This window comes from Nycticebus coucang, chromosome 10 (assembly GCF_027406575.1).
Source record: "Nycticebus coucang isolate mNycCou1 chromosome 10, mNycCou1.pri, whole genome shotgun sequence".
In the NCBI taxonomy this organism is placed as follows: Eukaryota; Metazoa; Chordata; class Mammalia; order Primates; family Lorisidae; genus Nycticebus; species Nycticebus coucang.
The window spans coordinates 79,104,869-79,130,424 of NC_069789.1; the positions used below are offsets into that span (position 1 = coordinate 79,104,869).

The following is a 25,556-nucleotide window of genomic DNA, read 5'->3' on the forward strand; positions in this document are numbered from 1 at the left end:
TCCTAATGAGTATAGATGAAAAATGTTCAACAAAATATGTTCTAGCAACATATAAAAAGTATCAGACACTATGACCAAATGGGATTTATTCCAGGAATTCAAGTTTGGTTTAACATGGAAATCAATGATACATAATATTAATAGAAAACAAAAGCTGCATGATTATCTCAATAGACAGAAAAAAACATTTAACAATTCAACAGACTTGCTTGATTAAAAACTCAAAAAACTTGGAATTGAAGGGATTTTCCTCAATCTGTTTAGGGCTGTCTATGAAAAACTCACAGCTAGACTCATCATTCTTTGTGGTGAAAGAATAGAGATTTTCTTCCTACGATTAGTAACAATAGTGCATAGTGTATTATCCATTTTAAAATTCCATTAAAAAATTCCAAGAAGTGTGGGATGTTAGAAACTCTCATTCATTGCTAGTGGGAATACAAAATGGTACAGTTGCTTTGAAAGATAGTTTGGAAGTTTTTTACACAACTAAACATATTCTTCCCGTATGATCCAGCAATCATGTTCCTTGTCCAGATGAGTGAAAGCCTTTTGTCCACACAAAAACCTGCACATGAATGTTTATAGCAGCTTTATTCACAATTGCTAAAACTTGGAAGCAATCAAAATGTTTATTAGTAGGTGAACATATAAATAAATGATGGTATCTTCATTTGTATAGTGGTTGAGTAAAAATTTAAAAATAGGCTGGGCACAGAGGCTCATACCTGTAATTTCAGCACTTTGGGATGCCAAGATGGGAGGATCACTTGAGCTCAGGAGGTTGAGAACAGGAGCAAGACTCTGTCTCTACTAAAATAGAAAAATTAGCTGGGCATAATAGAAAAGAAGAAAAATATGGTGGGTGCCTGTAGTTCCAGCTTCTCAGGAAGCTGAGGCAGGACTGCTTGAACCTGGGGGCTTCAAGTTGCTGTGAGCTAGGCTGATGCCATGGCACTCCAGCCTGGGCAGCGGAGTGACACTCTGCCTCCAAAAAAAAAAAAAAAAACCAAACCATTCCCCCCAAATTTATAAATAAATAAATAAACTATGGTACATCCAGACAATAAAATGATATTATTCAACACTAAGACCTATCAAGCTATGGAAAGATATAGAGGAAACTTAAATGCATATTACTAAGGGAGAAAACAATCTGAAAAGTCTACATGCACAGGGAGGGACCCTGACAATAAAGAGATTGGATCCTAACCCGCTCTGAAAAAAAAAAAAAAAAGTCTACATACTGTTTGAACCCAACTATATCACATTCTGGAAAAGGCAAAACTGTGGAGGCAGTAAAAAGATCAGTGGTGGTCAAGGAGTGAGGAAGGGGTGCAGAGCAGAGGATTTTTAGGGCTGTGCAACTATTCCGTATGATACTATAATGGTGGGTACATGACATGGTACATTTGTCTAAACCCCTAAATGGACAATACTAAGAGTCTACCCTAATGTAAACTATAGACTTCAGGTGAAAATGATTGGATGTATTGAAGGTTGGGGTGGCTGAGGCATTGGTTATAGTAGGGTGCATGCAGATTTCCAGGTGTAATCAATTTTAAAATGTAAAGAGTTTCGAGTTTTTGGGTTTAGACACACAGTTATCTACAAGATCTTAATCCCTGTATTTCTCTCAAGTCGCTCAATGCTCTCAAAGAGGGATTACATTGCTCACGCCTGTAATCCCAGCACTCTGGGAGGCCAAGGTGGATGGATTGCTTGAGCTCAGGAGTCTGAGACCAGCCCGAGCAAGACCGAGACCCTGTCTCTAAAAAATAGCTGGGTGTTGTGGTGGGCACCTGTAATCCCAGCTACTCATGAGGCTGAGGCTAGAGAATCACTTGAGCCCAAGAGTTTGAGGTTGCTGTGAGCTATGACGCCACAGCACTCAACCCCAGGGCAACTGAGACTGTCTCAAAAAAAAAAAAAAAATCTATTTAAAAAAATTCCAAGAAAGGGAAATTTACAATGACAAAAAGCAGAACAGTGGAGGATTAACTGCAAAGATGCATAAGGGGAGTTATCAGTCTGGTGGAGATTTCTATTTCTTGTTTATTGTGATTGAGTTAAAAAAGTATACATACCTGTGAAACCTGATAAAAATTAAAAATTATTTTTTAAAGCACTTATACACACACATATATTCCTTTGATTTTAAAACTAGGACAGCATGATAAACTCCTGTGATTTCCCAAATATTTAGGATGCTTTACTCTTAGAACAGGTAGTTATCTGGTATAAAGCCAAGAAAACGTATGAGTGGTTCTCTGTGTCTCAAGATCAAAAAACCACTTGCTTAAATAAGTATAAAAATGCTGAATGGATTTGATTTTCAAACATTTAATGAAACTTTTGGAGGACCCTGCTAATATGTTCAAATTCAAATTTTAGTAACTTGCACGGAAAATTATTAGAAACAGTTCCCTGAAATCTTTTTTTTTTTTTTTTTGTAGAGACAGAGTCTCACTTTATGGCCCTCGGTAGAGTGCCGTGGCCTCACACAGCTCACAGCAACCTCCAACTCCTGGGCCTAAGCGATTCTCTTGCCTCATCCTCCCAAGTAGCTGGGACTACAGGCGCCTGCCACAACGCCCGGCTATTTTTTGGTTGCAGTTTGGCCGGGGCCGGGCTTGAACCCGCCACCCTCGGTATATGGGGCCGGCGCCCTACTGACTGAGCCACAGGCGCCGCCCGGTTCCCTGAAATCTTAAGCTTCACAAAGTATTTCTTAACTGAGATACAGCTCAGACATCCTGGTACACGCAGTAAACCCGTATGTCCTTAGCATCATGCAAAAACCAGAATGCTACAAAGAACCCAAATGATTATGTCTAAGGGGATCACTGGTCAATCTACATCTGCTGGTAAAAGAGTGTTCATTTTGACTGAGTAATAGTAAAAGCCAACAATTATACTGAGTTTTTTTTCTCTGACTTTCTTTCGGAGACACTTAAATGGTTAAGAGACAAGAAACAGGAAACATAAAGAAAAGCAGAGGGCGGCGCCTGTGGCTCAAAGTGGTAGGGCAACAGTCCCATATGCCGGAGGTAGCGGGTTCAAACCCAGCCCCGGCCAAAACCCACAAAAAAAAAAGCAGAAAGAAGACAAAGAGTAGATGTGCTGAATAACAGACAATATAAAAACAACTGAGAAAGAAGCTGGAATAGTTCTGGGGAGCCAATAGCCAACTATTTTATGGAGACCATATTCTTTGAAACAAAATAATCTGTTAATTGAAATAGTATCTAAAATTAGGCATGTCCTCAAACATAAGAATATGCCTCACTATCACAGACATAACCCATTTCTGCTTTGTGTGAGTCTCCAGTCAATTGTGAAAGCACAATCAGGAAAGTTTTGGAAGGTTGAGGTGGGTGGGGCAATGGTGGTTGAGGGTTGCATGCAGATTCCCAGGTGTGATCCGTTAAAATGAAAAGATTTTAGAGTTTAAGGATTTCAACACGTTTACCTAAAATATCTTAATCAAGATGTTGAGATCTTAAGTTGCTCGTAGCTTTCCAGGAGTTTATAATTAATGAAACCTGTTTCTCAAAGAGGCTTAATACAAAGTTGCTATTTACCAAGAATGGACGGGTTGAGCCTTTTTCATGTTAATTTAATCACAATTAAATATTTTCAACTATAGAGTTCATGGACCTTTCTTTCCAAGAATTCTGAGGCGTAGGAAAGGAAAAAGAGACTTTGGGAAGACTATAACACATATTGTAGCAAAAGTGATGACTACTGAAATGGTAAGAAATATACTCTGTTCTATTTGTTCACTTAAGGTTTACGTGCATATAATCAGGGAAGAATCTCCCTGAAGATAGAGTCCTTGTCCAACTGACTCTGTGATGTATTATTTTCCCTATCACATCCAGTTTGGTTATTGATATATTAAAGGTAATAAGTAAATAAATACTGACAACTATTTACTGAGAGCTAACCTTGCTGCCAGGTACTATGCTAGCTCCTGTGGTGAGGGTAAAACACAAATGTGAGAGATAATGTTGAAGCAGATCCCCGGACCCCCGCCCAGTCTGGCTTCTTCATACATTTGACGGATTTCAAGTGTGATAGAAATACAGACAAGTAGGGCGGCGCCTGTGGCTCAGTGAGTAGGGCGCCGGCCCCATATGCCGAGGGTGGCGGGTTCAAACCCGGCCCCGGCCAAACTGCAACAACAACAACAAAAAAAAATAGCCGGGCGTTGTGGCGGGCGCCTGTAGTCCCAGCTACTCGGGAGGCTGAGGCAAGAGAATCGCGTAAGCCCAAGAGTTAGAGATTGCTGTGAGCTGTGTGACGCCACGGCACTCTACCAAGGGCGGTACAGTGAGACTCTGTCTCTAAAAAAAAAGAAATACAGACAAGTAAATAGCAAAGTACATTTATAACACAGAGTGATAAGTACTGAGATAGGGGTATGTACAGGGTGCACAGAGGAAGGGTCTGTAAGACACAACTGGGAATTAGGCAAGGCTGGCTGAAAGAAGTAAATCAGCTAGAACCTACAGGATGAATATAAAGCAGCCCCAAAGCAAAAAATGTTCTAAGCCACAAAGGAGATATTTCTATTTCGTTTGCTCTCTCAGTAGCGTTTCACAGCTCTCTCATTGAAATATTCACTTTCCTTGTTTCATTTTAATAGACATTCCTGGCTTTCATTCTGTCTAGTTTCTTTTGTTTTTTTCCTCATATACGCGAAATGCCTGGTACTTGTGTTTTCTCTGTACAACATTATCCCTAAATGATTTAGTTGCTCTTACTCCATAACTTTGTTGACGTGTCCAGATACTTACCCACAGTTTATGTCTGCGGCCCAGACTTTTGTTCTAAGCCCAAACCTATATATATGTCCAACTCATCACCACTTGATTGTCTTGCAAGCACTTCAACTCAGACATCTGCGATTAAGTTCTTGACCATACACATTGACTTGCTTATAGTCTAGAGTTCCCTGTTTCAGTAAATGGCACCTGGTTGTTAATTAGAAATTTCTGGGAGTTATCTTAATCATGTCCCTCATCACCTTCGGACAGTCACTCTTCTCTCTCACTAAACCCACGTGTTAGATAAGCCATGTTGTTTCCTCAGCCTGCTGAGCCACTGCTCATCCTTTCGGTCAATTTGAATATTATTTCCACAGAAAAAGGCCTTCTCAACCTATCAGAATATATTAGACTGCTATATACAAAGAGAGCATTCCATGCTTTATTGTCACTTTCCCCTATCATGAGTGTATCTAATGCTTTCTGTGGCTGTCTGTTGAATATCTTTCTCACTAGAACATGAGCTTCTTGAGAGCAAGGAGTATTTACCACCCAATCAAGTCACCTAGCACGATGCCTGGCACATGGTAGGTGCCCAGTGGTTTTTGTTGAATTAATAAATGAATGTTGACAAAAGAGGATGCAACATGTGAGGAACTGAAAAAAGGCCACCACGGCTGGCGTTTAACCACTAAGAGGAGAGTGGTGAGATAAAGCTGGCTTATTAGACTGGTCTTGTTTGATATTTTACCCACTTTTATTAGTCTCACCAAAAATTTAATGTTCCTTTTAATTGCTTATTGGCTCAGATTATTCAATAATGTGAAGTATTCTACCAGTATCTTTTTTTTTTCTTTTTGCAGTTTGGCCAGGGCTGAGTTTGAACCCGCCACCTCTGGCATATGGGGCCGGCGCCCTACTCCTTTGAGCCACAGGCGCCTCCCCTACCAGTATCTTTGTTAACATCTTTTAAAACATCCTTATAAAAAGTAAGGTATAAATTTTGCTTTTAGTCCCAGTATCCTTATGTCAGTTTTAGCTTTAGCTCTCTGTTTTACTTTTAAATATGTTCTTGTTTTATTTTCTTCACTTTTCCGGTAAGACAGTGAGAAATTTGTTTGATTCTTATCTCGTATTGTGCCACCCTATCTTCATTTGTGTGATTATCCCTTATTTTTGGAGGCCAGCATAATGAGAGGGAAACTGCTCAAAAAAAACGGCAGCAGTATCAACTTTCACTTGGACCTTTGATCTTAGATTCACCTTTGAAGTTAAGAAAATATTATTATAGTTTTACAGGTGTCGTAGGTATGCAAATAACCTTTAACAACTTTCTCAGCTTTGCAAATTCTTTACTCTGAGTTCTCACTGTATGCTCTTTTCCTCTTCAAACAGTCTTATCTATGCCCATCACCTTTATGTTAGTGATCTTTACAAGTAGTGTAGTAGAAAGACATAGACTTTGTGGTTAAATACTCAATGTTCAAATCCTCTATCTGAGACCACCGGGTAACTACGTAATCTTCTGCAAGATGTGTAACCTCTCTGAACCTCAGTTTCCTTGTTTGCAGAGTGCTTTAAAAGAGAGAGACAAAGAGAGAGAGAGAAATTGTGTAGTGTGCTGGATAAGAGTATGCACCCTGAAGCCAAATGCCTGGATTCTTGGCTTTGCCACTTACTAGTTAGGTGATTTTAGACAACCTATTTAATCTAGCTGTGCGTTAGTTCCTCATATGTAAAAGGGGGATAAATGCTATGTCAATATTTACAGAGCTGTTGTGAAGGTTAAATGAGTTCATCTTTGTAATGTACCTGTCATAATGCCCACCATATAGAAAGTGCTCAATAAATGCTTACCACTTATTCCAGTGCCTGAATTGAAGTTAAACATCAGTCATTCACCAGATCTAGGAGATCCAAGGATCTCCAAGGATGTTTATCCAAGGATATTTGATTATTGAGAATAGTGTTGCTATGAACACTCATGTACAAGCATTTGTTTGACCACTTGTTTTCAATTCTTTGAGGTATAATACCTAACCTTAGAATTCCTGGTCATTACCAGTGATTGTTGATCACAGGCCTCCATGCTGTTCCTTCTTTACGTCTGGAGACAATACTAGTGTGGTGGTGAAGAATATAGGCTTTGAGGTCACAAAAATCTGTGTTTGATTCTTAATATTGTCTATTAATATTTATATAAGATGAAATACATTAATGGTTTCTCTTTTATTTCCTTATCTATAAAAGAGATTAATGAAGTCTATCCCATAGGGTGTTAGGTTAAAGTGAAAAGATTTATATAAACCTTTCAGCAGAGTGCCCAGCACATAAATAAATATCAACTGCTATTATTATTACTGTTTTGTATTCATATCCCAGTATTATAGTCATCATTGTTGTCAGATTTTCCCTGTAGTACTATGAATTGTGATAACCATTTCTGAAAACATACCAAGTACAAAGAAGAATTTATCCAAAGTCTCAAACAATAGAAAACTAATAATTATAAATAAAAATAGAAGATAATTTCAAAAAAACAGATCATGCCAAATCTTATAGACAATAGAAAAAGAAGAAATACTTCAAATTCATTATACTTCATCTGGATATACCTGATATTAAAATTGGAAAAAATATATTATTATAAAGGGAAATTACAAACATATTTCACTTATAAATGAGGATGCAATATCCTAAACAACATATTAACAAGTTAAATTAAAAATTATTGTTCAAAAAAATTATTGTTCAAATAATGTACTTTGGTCAAAATTAAATCCAATTTATGTGAGAATTAGTCACATAAATGACTGAAAAAAAAAATCCTCCCATGACTTTGCCCTTTACTTTTCATTTGCACAAAGTCCCCATTTGTCTAGAACGATGAGACTTCTCTCATTACTTTTCATTCTGAGAAAATTCTTGGCAACTATTGCTTGCTTATTTTTCGACAGAAGATTTAGAATCACTTGTTCCGATTCCTAAAATAATCTTATTGTTTGTATTTAGATCTTATGAAACCTCTAGGTTAACTTAAAGAGATTTGAAGTCATTATGATGTTGAATCTTCTCATGTTAAACTATGGTGCTGCCATTTGCTCTAGTCTTACCTGTAGCATAGGAAAGTTTTTTCTGCATATTAAACTTACTTAATTCTTATTGATTATATGCCTAAATATTTTATTATTTTATTGCTGTCATAAAGGGAGATTTTCAGTCTTTGTACTTTCTAATCCTATTAGTGTACAGACGCTGTTAATTTTTTGATTAAGTTCATGTACTGAATTATTTTACTAATTGTGGTTATATTTTAGTCAGATTTCCTTTGGTTCTGGAGAGATAAAAGCAAAATAATCTGTGTACAATTATAATTTCACTTCCTTCTTTCCAATTTGTATACCTGTATTTTCCTTTTCTTGCTTAACTGCTTTGCATAAAGCTTTTGAACAATTAAAAAAAAGAAGAAGAGTTTAATCAATTCCCTCCCACCTTTGCTACAGATTCCATTGTCACCTGCCTTCCTAAAGACATTGTGCTATTTTTTCTCTTTCTTGTATCTTTTTTCCCTTCAAAAAAAAATTGAGGTTAGATGTAGGGTTCATGCCTATAATCCCAGCACTTTAGGAGGCTGAGATGGGTTGAGGCAGGAGTTGGAAACCAGCTTGAGCAACATAGCGAGACCCCCATCTCTACAAAATAATAGAAAAATTAGCCAGGCATGGCGGCATGTGTTTATAGTCCCAGCTACTCAGGAGGTGGAGGCAGGAAGATCACTTGAGCCTAGGACTTTGAGGTTGCAGTGAGCTTTGATGGTGCCTCTGTACTCTAGCTAGGGCAACAGAGCAAGACCTTGTCTCCAAAAATATATTTCCCTGTATATATATTTGTATATATATTTGAGTTGAAATTCACATTAAAAAAGTTTTTCATTTTCAAGTGAAAAATTCAGGCTCAGCGCCTGTGGCTCAAGCAGTTAAGGCGCCAACCATGTACACCTGAGCTGGCAGGTTCAAATCCAGTCCGGGCCCTCCAAACAACAATGATGGCTGCAACCAAAAAATAGCTGGGTGTTGTGGCGGGCGCCTGTAGTCCCAGCTATTTGGGAGGCAGAGGCAAGAGAATCGCTTAAGCCCAGGAGTTGGAGGTTAATGTGAGCTGTGATGCTATGGCACTCTACCCAAGGCAACAGCTTGAGGCTCTGTCTCAAAAAATAATAATAATAATAAGTGAAAAATTCAATGACATTCAGTACATTCACAATGTTGTGCACCTCTTTCTAGTTCTCAAACATTTCATCATGGCAAAATGCATAAAACCTCTTTTTCTTCTTCCTTTATCTCCTGACAACCAGCAATCTGCTATCTCTATAGATTTGCTGATTCTAGATATCTCATATAAATGGACTTATACAATATGTGACATTTTATGTATGGCTTCTTTCATGTAGCCTAGTGTTTTTAAGATTCATCCACACTGTGGCATTTATCAATACTTGATTTTTATGACTGAATAATACTCCATGATATGTGTATACCACAGTTTGTTTATCCATGGATGTTTGATCACTGAGAACAGTGCTGCTATGAACACTCATGTACAAATTTGACCGCTTGTTTTCAATTCTTTGGGAGTATAATACCTGACTATAGAATTATTGGGTCATATGGCATATAATTCTGTGCTTAACTTTATGAGGAATTGCCAAACTGTTTTCCACAGGGGCCGAACCATTTTACATTGTGACTCACAATGTATGAGAGTTTTAGTTTTCTCCAGTACTAATTGACACTTGTTATTATCTGTTTTTTCAATCACAGTCATCCTTGTGTGCATGAAGTGGTATCTCATTGTGGTTTTGATTTCCATTTCCCTAATAATCAAGTTTAACATCTTTTCATGTGCTTGTTAGCCATTTGTGTATCTTTTTTGGAGAAATGTCAATTTATGTATTTATTTTGTAATTGGGTTGTCTTGTTGATTTTAAGAGATCTTTACATATTCTGAATACTAGACTCTTACTAGATGTAGGTTTTGCAAATATTTTCCCATTCCATAGGCTTTTTCACTTTCTTGATAATGTCATTTGATGCACAAAAGTTTTTAATTTTGAAGAAGTCCAAATGGTTTAAATATTTTTGTCCCTTCTCAACTCATGTATTGGAAACTTAATCTTTAATACAACAGAGCTGGAAGATGGTGCCTTATGGGAGGTGTTTCATAAGTCCTCACGAATGCATTTTATGACCCTATAATAGGGCTTGCATGAGTGGGTTCTCTTTTTTCTGCTTTACTGTCATTGAGCATGCAAAAGTCCTCTCCAGAGTTCTTGCCCTTCTGATTTCTGCCATGAGAAGATCCAGGCAGCATGCAAAGTACAATCTTGGAAGAATATAGCTTGCTGGCCCTTGGACCTTAGACTTCCCAGCCCCTCAGGTTCCTCAAACTTTTTAAACAGGGGGCCAGTTCACTGTCCCTCAGACTGTTGGAGGGCTGGACTATAGTTTAAAAAAAAAACTATGAACAAATTCCTATGCACACTGTACATATCTTATTTTGAAGTAAAAAAACAAAATGGGAACAAATACAATCACACCACCTCATGTGGCCTGTGGGCCGCAGTTTGAGGACCCCTGCTCTATCTAGACTTAGAGCTAATCAATTTGCTCATAAATTACCTGGTCTGTGGCATTCTGTTACAACTTCACAAACAGACTAAGACAGAAATGTATCTATGCTTCTTTTGTTTCTGATCCTTTTATGTCATAGCTAAGAATCCACTGTCAGATGCAACGTCATGAAGGTTAACCCTTATATATATATATTTTTTTTTTTGTAGAGACAGAGTCTCACTGTACCGCCCTCAGTAGAGTGCCGTGGCGTCACACGGCTCACAGCAACCTCTAACTCTTGGGCTTACACGATTCTCTTGCCTCAGCCTCCTGAGCAGCTGGGACTACAGGCGCCCGCCACAACGCCCGGCTATTTTTTTGTTGCAGTTTGGCCGGGGCTGGGTTTGAACCCGCCACCCTCGGCATATGGGGCCGGCACCCTACTCACTGAGCCACAGGCGCCACCCAACCCTTATATTTTCTTCTAAGAGGTTTATAGTTTTAGCTCTTATATGTAGGTAGTTAACCCATTTTGAGTTAATTTTTGAATGTGGTGGGAGGATGGGGTCTACTTTTGTTCTTTTTCATTTAAATATTCATTTGTCCCATTCAATGGGTTTGGAACCCTTGTTAAAAATCAGTTGGACATAAGTAGGTTTATTTCTGGACTTTCAGTTCTATCCCATTGCTCTGTCTGCCTATCCTTATGCCAGTACCACAGACTGATTAGTATAGCTTTATTAGTACCTTCTTTTCTTTTTTTTTTTTTTTTTAAAGTCAGTTTTGGTAAAGTTTGGTCAATTTTGTTTTTCAAAAACTAAGTTTTAATTTCATTGTTTTCTGTTCTATTTCATTGATATCTTCTCTAATCTTTATTATTTTTTTCTTCTTCTGGCTTTCAGTTTAGTTTGTTCTTCATTTTTCTAGTTCCTTAAGATGTAAAGTTAGATTGTTGATTTAAGATATTTTATTTAATTAATTATTTTGAGACAGAGTCTCATTTTGTCGCCCTTGGTAGAGTGCCATGGCATCATAGCTCACAGCAGCCTCAGACTCTTGGGCTCTAACAATTCTCTTGCCTCAGCTTCCCAAGTAGCTGGTACTACAGGTACCTGCCACAACACCGGGCTATTTTTAGAGGCAGGGTCTTGCTCTAGCTCAGTCTGGTCTTGAACTCGTGAGCTCAGGTGATTTGCCTGTCTTGGCCTCCCAGAGGTCTGGGATTACAGGTGTGAGCTACCGCGCCTGGCCCTGACTTCAGAACTTTTTAATTCTGGCATGTACTGTTACAAATTTCCCTCTGAGCTCTGCTTCTGCTGCATCCATTAAGTTTTGACATACAATGTTTTCATTTTGATGCATCTCAAAGTATTTTCTAATTTTCTTTGTGTTTTTGTCTTTGATTTGTTGGTTGTTTAAGAGTATGTTGTTTAATGTCTAAATATTTCTGAATTTTCCTGTTTTCTTTCTGTTATTGATTTCTACTTAATTGCACTAGGGTTAGAGAAGTTATACAGTAGAACCTCTGTAAATTGACCACCTAAGGGACTGTAACAAACAAAGGTGGTCAACATAAGGAACTGGGCCTACTGTACTGATATGTGCATGTGATACATATCCAGTCTATGAAAATTAGTTCAGGAGGCGGAGCAAGATGGCAGCCAAGTAACAGCTTCCTTGCATCTGGGCACCGTGAGTTGGGGGAGATAGGACTCCAGGCATCTCTGGCTGGTGGGAACTGCCCATCATCACTCCTATGAGGCTACAGGGAGTCAGCGAGAGACTTCTGGACCCCAAGAGGAGGACTAAAACAGTGGAAAACCGGCAAGTGGTCGCGTGTGTTCAATCCGTCTAAACCCGCCCACAACTTCCACAGGCACAAGATCTTAAAGAGCAAGAGGAAGTGAAAGGAAAATTAGGGCAAGGAAACAGATAAAAGAAATCACTCATGAGGAAGAATCAGCAGAAAACTCCAGGCAACATCAAGAACCAGTCCAGAACAACCCCGCCAAGGGACCATGAGGTAGCTACTGCAGAGGATTCCACCTATACAGAAATGTTAGGAATGACAGAAAGGGAATTTAGAATACACATGTTGAAAACAATGAAAGAAATGATGGAAACAATGAAGGAAACTGCTAATAAAGTGGAAAATAACCAAAAGGAAATCCAAAAACAGAATCAAATCAGAGATGAACGATACGAAGAATATAAAAAGGATATAGCAGAGCTGAAGGAAATGAAACAGTCAATCAGGGAACTTAAAGATGCAATGGAAAGTATCAGCAACAGGTTAGACCATGCAGAAGAAAGAATTTCAGAGGTAGAAGACAAAGTTCTTGAGATAACTCAGATAGTAAAAGAGGCAGAAAAGAAGAGAGAGAAAGCAGAACGTTCACTGTCAGAATTATGGGACTTTATGAAGCGTTCCAACATACAAGTTATAGGAATTCCAGAAGGGGAAGAAGAATGCCCTAGAGGAATGGAAGCCATACTAGAGAATATTATAAAAGAAAATTTCCCAAACATCACCAAAGATTCTGACACACTGCTTTCAGAGGAATATCGGACCCCAGGTCGCCTCAACTCCAACCGAGCTTCTCCAAGACACATTGTGATGAACCTGTCCAAAGTCAAGACAAAAGAAAAGATTCTGCAAGCTGCCAGGAGTAAGCGCCAGTTGACCTACAGGGGCAAATCCATCAGAGTGACCGCAGACTTCTCTAATGAAACTTTCCAAGCAAGAAGACAATGGTCATCTACCTTTAATCTACTTAAACAGAAAAATTTCCAGCCCAGAATTCTGTACCCTGCTAAGCTAAGCTTCAAAATTGATGGAGAAATCAAATCATTTATGGATATACAAACATTGAGGAAATTCGCCACAACAAGACCAGCTCTACAGGAAATACTTCAACCTGTTCTGCACACTGACCACCACAATGGATCAGCAGCAAAGTAAGAACTCAGAAATCAAAGGACAGAGCCTAACCTCCACACTGATGCAAAAGATAAAACTAAGCAATGGACTCTCACCAAATAAGACGAATAGAATACTACCACATTTATCAATTATCTCCATAAATGTTAATGGCTTGAATTCCCCACTGAAGAGACATAGATTGGCTGACTGGATTAAAAAACACAAGCCATCCATTTGCTGTCTGCAAGAAACACACCTGGCTTCAAAAGACAAATTAAAGCTCCGAGTCAAGGGATGGAAGACAATTTTTCAGGCAAATGGAATTCAGAAGAAAAGAGGAGTTGCAATCTTATTTTCAGATACATGTGGATTTAAAGCAACTAAAGTCAAAAAAGACAAAGATGGTCACTTTATATTGGTCAAGGGAAAACTACAACAAGAAGACATTTCAATTCTAAATATTTATGCACCCAATTTAAATGCTCCCAGATTCTTGAAGCAGACCTTACTCAGTCTGAGCAATATGATATCTGATAATACCATCATAACAGGGGACTTTAACACACCTCTTACAGAGTTGGACAGATCCTCTAAACAGAAATTAAACAAAGATATAAGAGATTTAAATGAGACCCTAGAACAACTATGCTTGATAGACGCATATAGAACACTCCATCCCAAAGATAAAGAATATACATTCTTCTCATCACCCCATGGAACATTCTCCAAAATTGATCATATCCTGGGACACAAAACAAATATCAACAGAATCAAAAGAATTGAAATTTTACCTTGTATCTTTTCAGACCATAAGGCACTAAAGGTGGAACTCAACTCTAACAAAAATGCTCGACCCCACCCAAAGGCATGGAAATTAAACAATCTTCTGTTGAATAACAGATGGGTGCAGGAAGAAATAAAACAGGAAATCATTAACTTCCTTGAGCATAACAACAATGAAGACACAAGCTACCAAAACCTGTGGGATACTGCAAAAGCAGTTTTGAGAGGAAAATTCATCGCTTTAGATGCCTACATTCGAAAAACAGAAAGAGAGCACATCAACAGTCTCACAAGAGATCTTATGGAATTGGAAAAAGAAGAACAATCTAAGCCTAAACTCAGTAGAAGAAAAGAAATATCCAAAATCAAATCAGAGATCAATGAAATTGAAAACAAAAGAATCATTCAGAAAATTAATGAAACAAGGAGTTGGGTTTTTGAAAAAATAAATAAAATAGATAAACCATTGGCCAGACTTACTAGAAATAGAAAAGTAAAATCTCTAGTAACCTCAATCAGAAACGATAAAGGGGAAATAACAACTGATCCCACAGAGATACAAGAGATCATCTCTGAATACTACCAGAAACTCTATGCCCAGAAATTTGACAATGTGAAGGAAATGGATCAATATTTGGAATCACACCCTCTCCCTAGACTTAGCCAGGAAGAAATAGACCTCCTGAACAGACCAATTTCAAGCACTGAGATCAAAGAAACAATAAAAAAGCTTCCAACTAAAAAATGCCCTGGTCCAGATGGCTTCACTCCAGAATTCTATCAAACCTTCAAGGAAGAGCTTATTCCTGTACTGCAGAAATTATTCCAAAAAATTGAGGAAGAAGGAATCTTCCCCAACACATTCTATGAAGCAAACATCACCCTGATACCAAAACCAGGAAAAGACCCAAACAAAAAGGAGAATTTCAGACCAATCTCACTCATGAATATAGATGGAAAAATTCTCAACAAAATCCTAGCCAATAGATTACAGCTTATCATCAAAAAAGTCATTCATCATGATCAAGTAGGCTTCATCCCAGGGATGCAAGGCTGGTTTAACATACGCAAGTCCATAAACGTTATCCACCATATTAACAGAGGCAAAAATAAAGATCACATGATCCTCTCAATAGATGCAGAAAAAGCATTTGATAAAATCCAGCATCCTTTTCTAATTAGAACACTGAAGAGTATAGGCATAGGTGGCACATTTCTAAAACTGATTGAAGCTATCTATGACAAACCCACAGCCAATATTTTACTGAATGGAGTTAAACTGAAAGCTTTTCCTCTTAGAACTGGAACCAGACAAGGTTGTCCTCTGTCACCTTTACTATTCAACATAGTGCTGGAAGTTCTAGCCAATACAATTAGGCAAGACAAGGAAATAAAGGGAAGCCAAATGGGAGCAGAGGAGGTCAAACTCTCCCTCTTTGCTGACGACATGATCTTATACTTAGAGAACCCCAAAGACTCAACCACAAGACTCCTAGAAGTCATCAAAAAATACAGTAATGTTTCAGGATATAAAATCAATGTCCACAAGTCAGTAGCCTTTGTATACACCAATAACAGTCAAGATGAGAAGCTAATTAAGGACACAACTCCCTTCACCATAGTTTCAAAGAAAATGAAATACCTAGGAATATACCTAACGAAGGAGGTGAAGGACCTCTATAAAGAAAACTATGAATTCCTCAGAAAGGAAATAGCAGAGGATATTAACAAATGGAAGAACATACCATGCTCATGGATGGGAAAAATCAACATTGTTAAAATGTCTATACTTCCCAAAGCAATCTACCTATTCAATGCGATTCCTATCAAAGTACCTACATCGTACTTTCAAGATTTGGAAAAAATGATTCTGCGTTTTGTATGGAACCAGAAAAAAACCCGTATAGCTAAGGCAGTTCTTAGTAACAAAAATAAAGCTGGGGGCATCAGCATACCAGATTTTAGTCTGTACTACAAAGCCATAGTGGTCAAGACAGCATGGTACTGGCACAAAAACAGAGACATAGACACTTGGAATCAAATTGAACACCAAGAAATGAAACTAACATCTTACAACCACCTAATCTTCGATAAACCAAACAAGAACTTACCTTGGGGGAAAAACTCCCTATTCAATAAATGGTGTTGGGAGAACTGGATGTCTACATGTAAAAGACTGAAACTGGACCCACACCTTTCCCCACTCACAAAAATTGATTCAAGATGGATAAAGGACTTAAATTTAAGGCATGAAACAATAAAAATCCTCAAAGAAAGCATAGGCAAAACACTGGAAGATATTGGCCTGGGGGAAGACTTCATGAAGAGGACTGCCATGGCAATTGCAACAACAACAAAAATAAACAAATGGGACTTCATTAAACTGAAAAGCTTCTGTACAGCTAAGGAGACAATAACCAAAGCAAAGAGACAACCCACACAATGGGAAAGGATATTTGCATATTTTCAATCAGACAAAAGCTTGATAACCAGGATCTATAGAGAACTCAAATTAATCCACATGAAAAAAGCCAACAATCCCTTATATCAATGGGCAAGAGACATGAATAGAACTTTCTCTAAAGACGACAGACGAATGGCTAACAAACACATGAAAAAATGTTCATCATCTCTATATATTAGAGAAATGCAAATCAAAACATCCCTGAGATATCATCTAACCCCAGTGAGAATGGCCCATATCACAAAATCTCAAAACTGCAGATGCTGGCGTGGATGTGGAGAGAAGGGAACACTTTTACATTGCTGGTGGGACTGCAAACTAGTACAACCTTTCTGGAAGGAAGTATGGAGAAACGTCAAAGCACTCAACCTAGACCTCCCATTCGATCCTGCAATCCCATTACTGGGCATCTACCCAGAAGGAAAGAAATCCTTTTATCATAAGGACACTTGTACTAGACTGTTTATTGCAGCTCAATTTACAATCGCCAAAATGTGGAAACAGCCTAAATACCCACCAACCCAGGAATGGATTAACAAGCTGTGGTATATGTATACCATGGAATACTATTCAGCCATTAAAAAAAATGGAGACTTTACATCCTTCGTATTAACCTGGATGGAAGTGGAAGACATTATTCTTAGTAAAGCATCACAAGAATGGAGAAGCATGAATCCTATGTACTCAATCTTGATATGAGGACAATTAATGACAATTAAGGTCATGGGGGGGAAGCAGAAAGAGGGATGGAGGGAGGGGGGTGGGGCCTTAGTGTGTGTCACACTTTATGGGGGCAAGACATGATTCCAAGAGGGACTTTACCTAACAATTGTAATCAGTGTAACTGGCTTATTGTACCCTCAATGAATCCCCAACAATAAAAAAAATAAATAAATAAAAAAATAAATAAATAAATAAATAAAAAAAGAAAATTAGTTCAACTTAAGGAGGTGGTAAGTGTAGGGAGATGGTCAACTGTGGAGGTTCTACTGTATTTATTGAGATTCGTTTTGTGGCCTAATATATGGTGTATCTTGGAGACTATTTCATATGCATTTAGAAGAATAAGTATTTTTGGTATGTGGAGGGTCTATATGTGTGATCAGTCTGGGTGGAATACTATATTGTTCAAGTCCTCTATTTCCTCATTGACTTTCTGTCTAAATGTTCTAGTCATTTTGAAAGTGTGGTATAATTCACCAACTATTATTGTAGAACTATTTCTCTCTTCAGTTTTGTCACTATTTTCTTTATGTATTTTAGGCTTTTGTTTGGTGATGTATATGCTTATTTCTATATCTTCTTGATGAATTAACTCTTTTGTCAAAATATAATGCTCATCTTTGTCTCTAGCAACAATTTTTTATTAAGGTCTATTTTGTCTAAAAGATCCCACTTTTGTTTACCGGGGAATGACAATTTCTTCTTCATTTTTTAAAAGAATAGTTTTGCTGAATATAGAATTATTCATGGACAATTATTTTCTTTTAGCACTTTATATGTGTACCATTCCATAGCTTTCTGGCTGTCATTCTTTCTGATGAGAAGTCATTTGTTAATCTTATTAAAGCTCATTTATACTCAATGAATTTGTTCTCTCTTGCTGCTTTCAAGATGGTTGTTGCCTTTCAACTGTTTCATCACAGTATATTTTTATATTTCTTTGTGTTTATCCTACTTAGAGCCCATCAAGTTTCTTGGACGTGTAGATTCATGTCTTTCATGAAATTGGGAAAGTTTCCTGCTATTATTTTTTTTAAATAGTCTTTCTGCCCCTTTATCTTTTTCCTGTTCTCTGACACTACCATAATAGGTATATTGCTATGTTTGATGGTATCCTACTAGTCACTTTGGCTCTATTCATTTTTCTTCACACATGCTTTTATTTTTTCTTTCTGCTTTTCAGACTGGATAATTGCTATTGTCCTAACATCAAGATTGCTAATTCTTTCTTCTGCCTGCTCAAATATGCTGTTGAAGTTCTCTAGTGAACTTTTCTTTTTTTAAATTTTAGCTATTGTACTTTTCAGCTACAGAATTTCTTTTTTTTTCTTTTTTTTGTAGAGACAGAGTCTCACTTTATCGCCCTCGGTAGAGTGCTGTGGCGTCACACAGCTCACAGCAACCTCCAACTCCTGGGCCTAGGCGATTCTCCTGCCTCAGCCTCCCGAGTAGCTGGGACTACAGGCGCCTGCCACAATGCCCGGCTATTTTTTTGTTGCAGTTTGGCCGGGGCCGGGTTTTGAACCCGCCACCCTCAGTATATGGGGCTGGCGCCCTGCTCACTGAGCCACAGGCGCCACCCCAGCTACAGAATTTCTATTTGGTTCATTTTTATCTCTTTGTTGATATTCTCTGTTTGTTCATACATTGTTTTCTTGGTTTCCTCTAGTTTTTTGTCCATGGTTTCCTATATCTCTTCGAGTAAATTCAAGACAGTTAATTTAAAGTCTTTGTTAAGTAAGTCAAAAGTCTTATCTGTTTTTCTTTCTTATTCTTTTTCTTTTTTTGACAGAGTCTCACTTTGTTGCCCTTGGTAGAGTGCCAAGCATCATAGCTCACAGCAACCTCAAACTCTTGGGCTCAAGTGATTCTCTTGCCTTAGCCTCCCAAGTAGCTGGGCCAAGTGCCTGCCACAATGCCTGGCTACTTTTAGAGGTGGGGTCTTGCTCTTGCTCAGGCTGGTCTTGAACCCATGAGCTCAGGCAATCCACCCACCTTGGCCTCCCAGAGTCCTAGGATTTGATTTATGGATTTTATTTATTTATTTATTTATTATAGAGACAGAGTCTCACTTTATAGCCCTCGGTAGAGTACCATGGCATCACACAGCTCACAGCAACCTCCAACTCCTGGGCTTAAGCGATTTTCTTGCCTCAGCCTTCAGAGTAGCTGGGACTACAGGTGCCTGCCACAATGCCTGGCTATTTTTTTGTTGCAGTTCAGCTGGGGCCAGGTTTGAACCCTCCACCTTTGGTATATGGGGCTGGCGCCTTACCGACTGAGCCACAGGTGCTGCCCCCAGAGTGCTAGGATTACAGGTGTGAGCCACCGTGCCCAGCCTTATCTGTTTTTCTTGAGGATAATATCTGTCATTTTTCCTTTTCCTGTGAATAGTTCATACTTTTCCTATTTCTTTTATGCCTTGTAATTTTTTGTTGGAAACTGAACATTTTGGATGTCCATTATAGTGGTAAATCTGGAAATTGGATTTTACGCCCTCCCCGGGGTTTGTATTAGTTGTTGAAGAATGCAGCTGTCTGTTTAATGCCTTTTCAAAACAACTTTAGTAGAAACTGTATTCCTTTTTTTGGTGGTAGCCGAAGTCTCTGTTATGTATCTCAGCAGGAGAGAGAGAAAGAGAGAGAGAGTATTTTATGACGATTACTCAGAGACCTGGAATATGACCAGAAATGAGCCTGTTTTGTTGATTGTGCTTTAGTCTCAGAACTGGTATACCCTTTGGGAAATGTACACAGGGATCTTGCAATAGAGTCAGAATGTCTTCCATGTGATCTTGGTTTTGTACCTGAGCTATTCTGCTTTTGAGATGAACTTGATTGTGATTTTCATTGACATGGACCTCTTTTGTAAGGACTTGGACCTTGACCCACTTCTAGAACCAGAACTCCTTCTTGGAGTTCTTGACTGCTTTGCTGAGGTAGACCACCTTGGTAGTGATTTGGAATGAGATTTAGAATGGCTGTAAGAAAATCACCTGTGTGGAGACTCTTTAAGACTATCAGAACTTTGCCTCCTGTTTCTGTCCCATGAAGAACTCCTACTTCTAGTTCTTCTTTGGCTGGGGCTTCCTGATCTCCTATGATCACTTGGAGATCAAGGATGACTTTCTTTTGATTTCATTTGGCCTGGTGTTTTGGGATCACGTTGTGCAAACTGTATTTCAATCTGACGACCAGACACCCACTTTCTATTGAAGTTATAAAGAGCATCTTCAGCATCTTGAACATCTTCAAATATGACTAGTACCTTCTTTCAGATAAAGGATCCATCAGATTTTTCACCAAATATCAGCATGCAGGAGCTTTTATTCTCAATGTCACTTGATCTTGAACCTTGACCTTAACTTGCAAGATGGACTTTATAAGAGAGGAAGAACCAACAAAATCAGACTTGGCTTTGACTCTGGAGCTCTGAGTAAATGTAGGAAAGCTGAGTCTCAGCCTGGTGTTGGCTTTGTCTTTTGCTTGGTAAAGACTTCCCCTCGTCCAGGTCTTTAAATCTGTGTCCACCGTCCCTCTTTACTCCTTGATGCTTGAACTTTAGGTGCTTTTTGTCTCGGTTCATGCTTGGATCCTAGCTAAAAAGTTGGTTCAAAGCGGTGGGCGCTTGCCAGCTTCAGTGGACTGCTTTAGATTTTCTAGTGGCATCCGCGACGTTTCTGACGAACAGAGGGGTATTGCGGGTGCCTACTGTAGCGAGACATGACTCCGCCCTCCTCGTCCTCCGCCGGTGGCCCTTGCCGCCGCCGCCGCTGGAGTTCCGCCGGCCCCGGCGCGCCCCGTCCCCGCCAGCGCGCAGCCGCAGACTGGGGGGTGCGCGGTGCGAGTCGGTCCCCGCGGACCGCGGGGCGGGGCTGGGGGACGCGCAAGGGCGGCGGCGCGGGGTGTGTCCGGAGGGGACCCGGGGGCGGAGGAAGAGGGGGCTCTGCTAGGACGGCAGAGGGGTGGGGTTAAGCTCCATCATACACTTTTGACTCTCGTCTGTTTTCTGTTTTCGGTGAATAAGACAAACATGAATGAGAAAGGTTTCAGAGTTCTTCCAAATTACTTATTATTAGAGGTACATCTGCTTCCAAAGTATTTAGAGTATGTAGTGTGTAATACCAGCATAAATGAATTGATAGGTTTGCTGATTTAATAAGGATTATAAGAGCTTTACATATATCTAGAAAAAAGTGTCCACTCTCACTTATAAAATGAATGTTGGCTGGGCGCCTGTGGCTCAAGCGGCTAAGGCACCAGTCACATATACCTGAGCTGGCGGTTTCGAATCCAGCCCGGGCCAGCTAAACCACAATGACGGCTGCAACCAAAAAATAGCCAGGTGCTGTGGCAGGTGCCTGTAGTCCCAGCTACTTGGGAGGCGGAGGCAGGAGAATCGTTTGAGCCCAGGAGGTGGAGGTTGCTGTGAGCTGACAGCACTCTACCCAGGGCAACAGCTTGAGGCGCTGTCTCAAAAAATAAATAAACAAATAAAATAAATGAATGGAAATGAAAAAAAGGCATAGAGAGGATTTTTGTCTATTAAAGTGGCAAATGTTTTAAAAATTATAAAAAAAATCACATGTTGATGAATTTGTGGTGTTGTCCTCAGAACTAGATGCTCAGAGTCAGAGATAGCACTGCACACAGAATGATTATCACGAGGGAGACCAGGGCTCGCTCAGGCCATTGGTAACTTCCCACATTTATTGGGTGTTTTTATACACAGCACTAGTCAAAAGAAAAAAAAAGGTATAGAAATAGAAAAAGGAACATATAATGGTGAAATCATAAAGACTGCTAAGAAATTCTTTGTTCAGCACATATGCTGCTAGACACATACATAGTTCTAAATTGAGACCCTTTGCTCAACACTTTGCTGAAGGCTTAACTACCAGGGCTTCTAGCTGTCTTGTTCTTGATTGATTAGTTCCAAGGCGAATAGAGCAGAGCACTCTTCCCGCAACCTCCATAGGTGCCCAGCCCCCAGCTGCAACCGTGCGAAGCCCTCTGGTAACTTTCCTTTCTGGGAACATTATTCTTACTAGCCGGGGCATGTCCACAAAGAAAGAAGTTTTTCCATCTTAGGGCAACGTTCCTCGGGGAGCACATGAAGCCATGTCACTTGCTTTGGTTGGGGAGCCAGTACCTCCCCAAATTTGCAGCAAAATGAGGATTCTCAACCCATTTTTTCACCCCTTCCCTTCTCTCCTATCAACCCATTTTTTAATTAGCTAAACTTCTCTAAAGAGCAGCTTGGAAGTATATCCATCCAAAAGGTTAAAAATGTTTATATCTTTGACTCAGTAATTTCCTGTCTGGAAGAAATAACTAGAAATATGCATATGAATTTATTTTTGGTGGTATTTTTCATGTTAAAAACTTGTAAACCATCTAAATGAAAGTAATATGAATTATAGTACATTTATATATGTAATTGTTAATAATTAGGCTTTGAAAAATATTTAAAGATATGGGAAAGGTGATGTAATGACAAAATCAGGACATAATTGAACGTTATAGACAATGTATGGTGTGATATATTAAAATATAAATGTCAATATATATGCATGGGAAAAATACTACAAGAAAAATCTATTAAAGAGATTTTATTTAGGAAGAATTTACAGGGGCGGCACCTGTAGCTCAGTGAGTAGGGCGCCGGCCCCATATGCCGAGGGTGGCGGGTTCAAACCCAGCCCCAGCCAAACTGCAACAACAACAAAAAAATAGCTGGGCGTTGTGGTGGGTGTCTGTAGTCCCAGCTGCTTGGGAGGCTGAGGCAAGAGAATCACGTAAGCCCAAGAGCTGGAGGTTGCTGTGAGCTGTGTGATGACACAGCACTCTACCAAGGGCGGTACAGTGAGACTCTGTCTCTACAAAAAAAAAAAAAAAAAAAAAAAAGAATTTACAAGTATAGCCGGGCGTTGTGGCAGGTGCCTGTAGTCCCAGCTACTCCGGAGGCTGAGGCAAGAGAATCGCCTTAAGCCCAGGAGTTGGAGGTTGCTGTGAGCTGTGTGAGGCCACAGCACTCTACCGAGGGCCATAAAGTGATACTGTCTCTACAAAAAAAAAAAAAAAAAAAAAAAGAATTTACAAGTCAATTTTTTCATTTTTATTATTTCTTTAACTTTCCATGTTTTTTGTAATAAACGAGTACCACTTTTATAATAGGAAAAATTACATATGAATGATAATATGAACGATAATACTATTTCCATTGGAATAAAACAAGCATTTGTTCAAAATCTATTTTTAGTTTTCAAAATATATATTGAAAGTCTTTGTTTTTTTAGACAGAGTCTCACTCTGTTGCCCCGGCTAGAGTGCCGTGGTGTCAGCTCAGTCTCCCAAGTAGCTGGGACCATAGGCACCTGGCTAATTTTTTTTTTCTTTTCTTTTTTTTTTTTTTTTGAGACAGAGTCTCAAGCTGTTGCCCTGGGTAGAGTGCCATGGCATCACAGCTCACAGCAACCTCCAACTTCTGGGCTCACGCGATTCTCCTGCCTCCTCCCTCCCAAGTAGCTGGGACTACAGATGCCCACCACAACACCCAGCTATTTTTTTTTGGTTGCAGCTGTCATTGTTGTTTGGTGGGCCGGGCTGGATTCGAACCCGCCAGCTCAGGTGTATGTGGCTGGTGCCTTAGCTGCTTGAGCCACAGGCGCTGAGCCTAATTTTTCTATTTGTAATAGAGATGAGGTCTTGGTCCTGCACAGGTTGATCTCAAACTCCAGAGCTCAGGCAACCCTCCCACCTTGGCCTCTCAGAGTGCTAGGATTACAGGTTTGAGTCACTGTGCCCAGCCTGAAGTCTTCACTCTTCATGGCACTAATAATGAAGTTCTCTCTCCTTTTCAACTCCCAATGCAAATTCTTGGTACTTTTTGTTCTTAGCTCTAGAACCTTTAATATATACAATTTTGTTGATTTATCAAAATTGGGGGTGTCACTCTGAGTTAAACAAAGTAGTACACAAGGAAGGGCATGGGCTGTTCCAGGTCTTTTGTCATACTGACCTAGAACAACTAACATTTGGTTTTGCTACTCCTAAACTTTGTGTAGTCAGGCAACTCATTTAATCTTGCTGCAATTTACTGTCCTTCTCTTGTAGCAGAGATAATACCTATCTTGAAGAACAACCTGTTAGGAGGCTTAGGAGGTAATATGCAAAGCTCAAAATATGACTTCTGACACATAGCACATACCCAGTATTTGATAACTATAAAATTATTTGTAATTGTAAAGAAAATTTCATTTCATCATTACCTTAATTGATGGACTGATACTTTGAGGATTTAATAAACAGATACTGTATGGTAAGTCTTTTGGGAAAAGCACTTGTCTGATAGCATTAAAATAATATGTTTCAGTTTAACCTGTTGTTGAAGGTACACATTTTATTTCTTCTGTTTAGGTAAAGGATTTATCTTCAGACACACTTCTGCAGCAGCATGATGATTTGGATTTGGCTTTGGATAGTTGTTATAGTGGAGATACAGTAGTTATTTTTCCAGGAGAATATCAAGCTGCAAATCTTGCTTTATTGACCGATGACATCGTTATAAAGGGTTAGAAGGGCATTTTTTGTAATAACAATATGTACTGGACAAATTGTGTGTTTATAAATATGCTTAATGGAATTATGAGAAATTAGAATAGTTTATTGTTTCATAAAAATCTCTTATGTGCCTTTTGCAGTTAGCACCTGTTCATCCTATCTTCTATTAGCTCAAGCTCTATTGTTACTCAAACTACCTTTTTCTTATCTATCTCTACGGCTCTTCATATCACTTAGTAAGAAAACCTAGATGTAAGGCTATATTTTAATATACTCAGCGTTGGGCCATGCCTGTAGCTCAAGGAGTAGTGCACCAGCCTCATATACCAGAGGTGGCAGGTTCAAACCTGGCCCCAGCCAAAAAACTGCAAAAAAAAAAAAAAAAAAGTTTATATACACACATACACACACTCAGCATTTTCTCAGAAAAAGCGAATTTACATGCTAACTCATTAAAACAGAAGTAAAAAGCAGTTTACTAAGTCCCTTTGAGATTCTGAACATATTTAGTAATTTTCTACACTTTTAACTTTGAAGTAAAACAACAGTTGACTTAAACTTCACCCATCAGAAAATTGGGCAACATTTTTACTATATTTTGATGATGTAATCAATAGTATTTTGCTGAACTAACATGGGTAATAAGGATCAAATATGTAATTCAAAAAAATTATAGCCTTCTTCAGAATCAACTCATTCCTGACATTTTTAGATGAT

General features: G+C 38.9%; 1 protein-coding gene and 1 pseudogene across 2 annotated transcripts in view; one reads left to right on the top strand and one right to left on the bottom strand.

The window, feature by feature from the left end:
• Nucleotides 1-25,556, top strand: part of SHCBP1L (SHC binding and spindle associated 1 like) — a 53,307-nt gene that overhangs the window by 21,924 nt on the left and 5,827 nt on the right. Inside the window, exons 6-7 of one of the 2 annotated variants that reach the window (XM_053605734.1) lie at nt 3,650-3,755; nt 24,696-24,849. In XM_053605734.1, the coding sequence (XP_053461709.1) occupies nt 3,650-3,755; nt 24,696-24,849 (260 nt within the window). The remainder of the gene's footprint in view (nt 1-3,649; nt 3,756-24,695; nt 24,850-25,556) is intronic. The other variant, XM_053605733.1, reaches the window with a different exon arrangement.
• On the bottom strand, nt 19,896-20,433 carry LOC128595608 (serine/arginine-rich splicing factor 12-like; annotated as a pseudogene).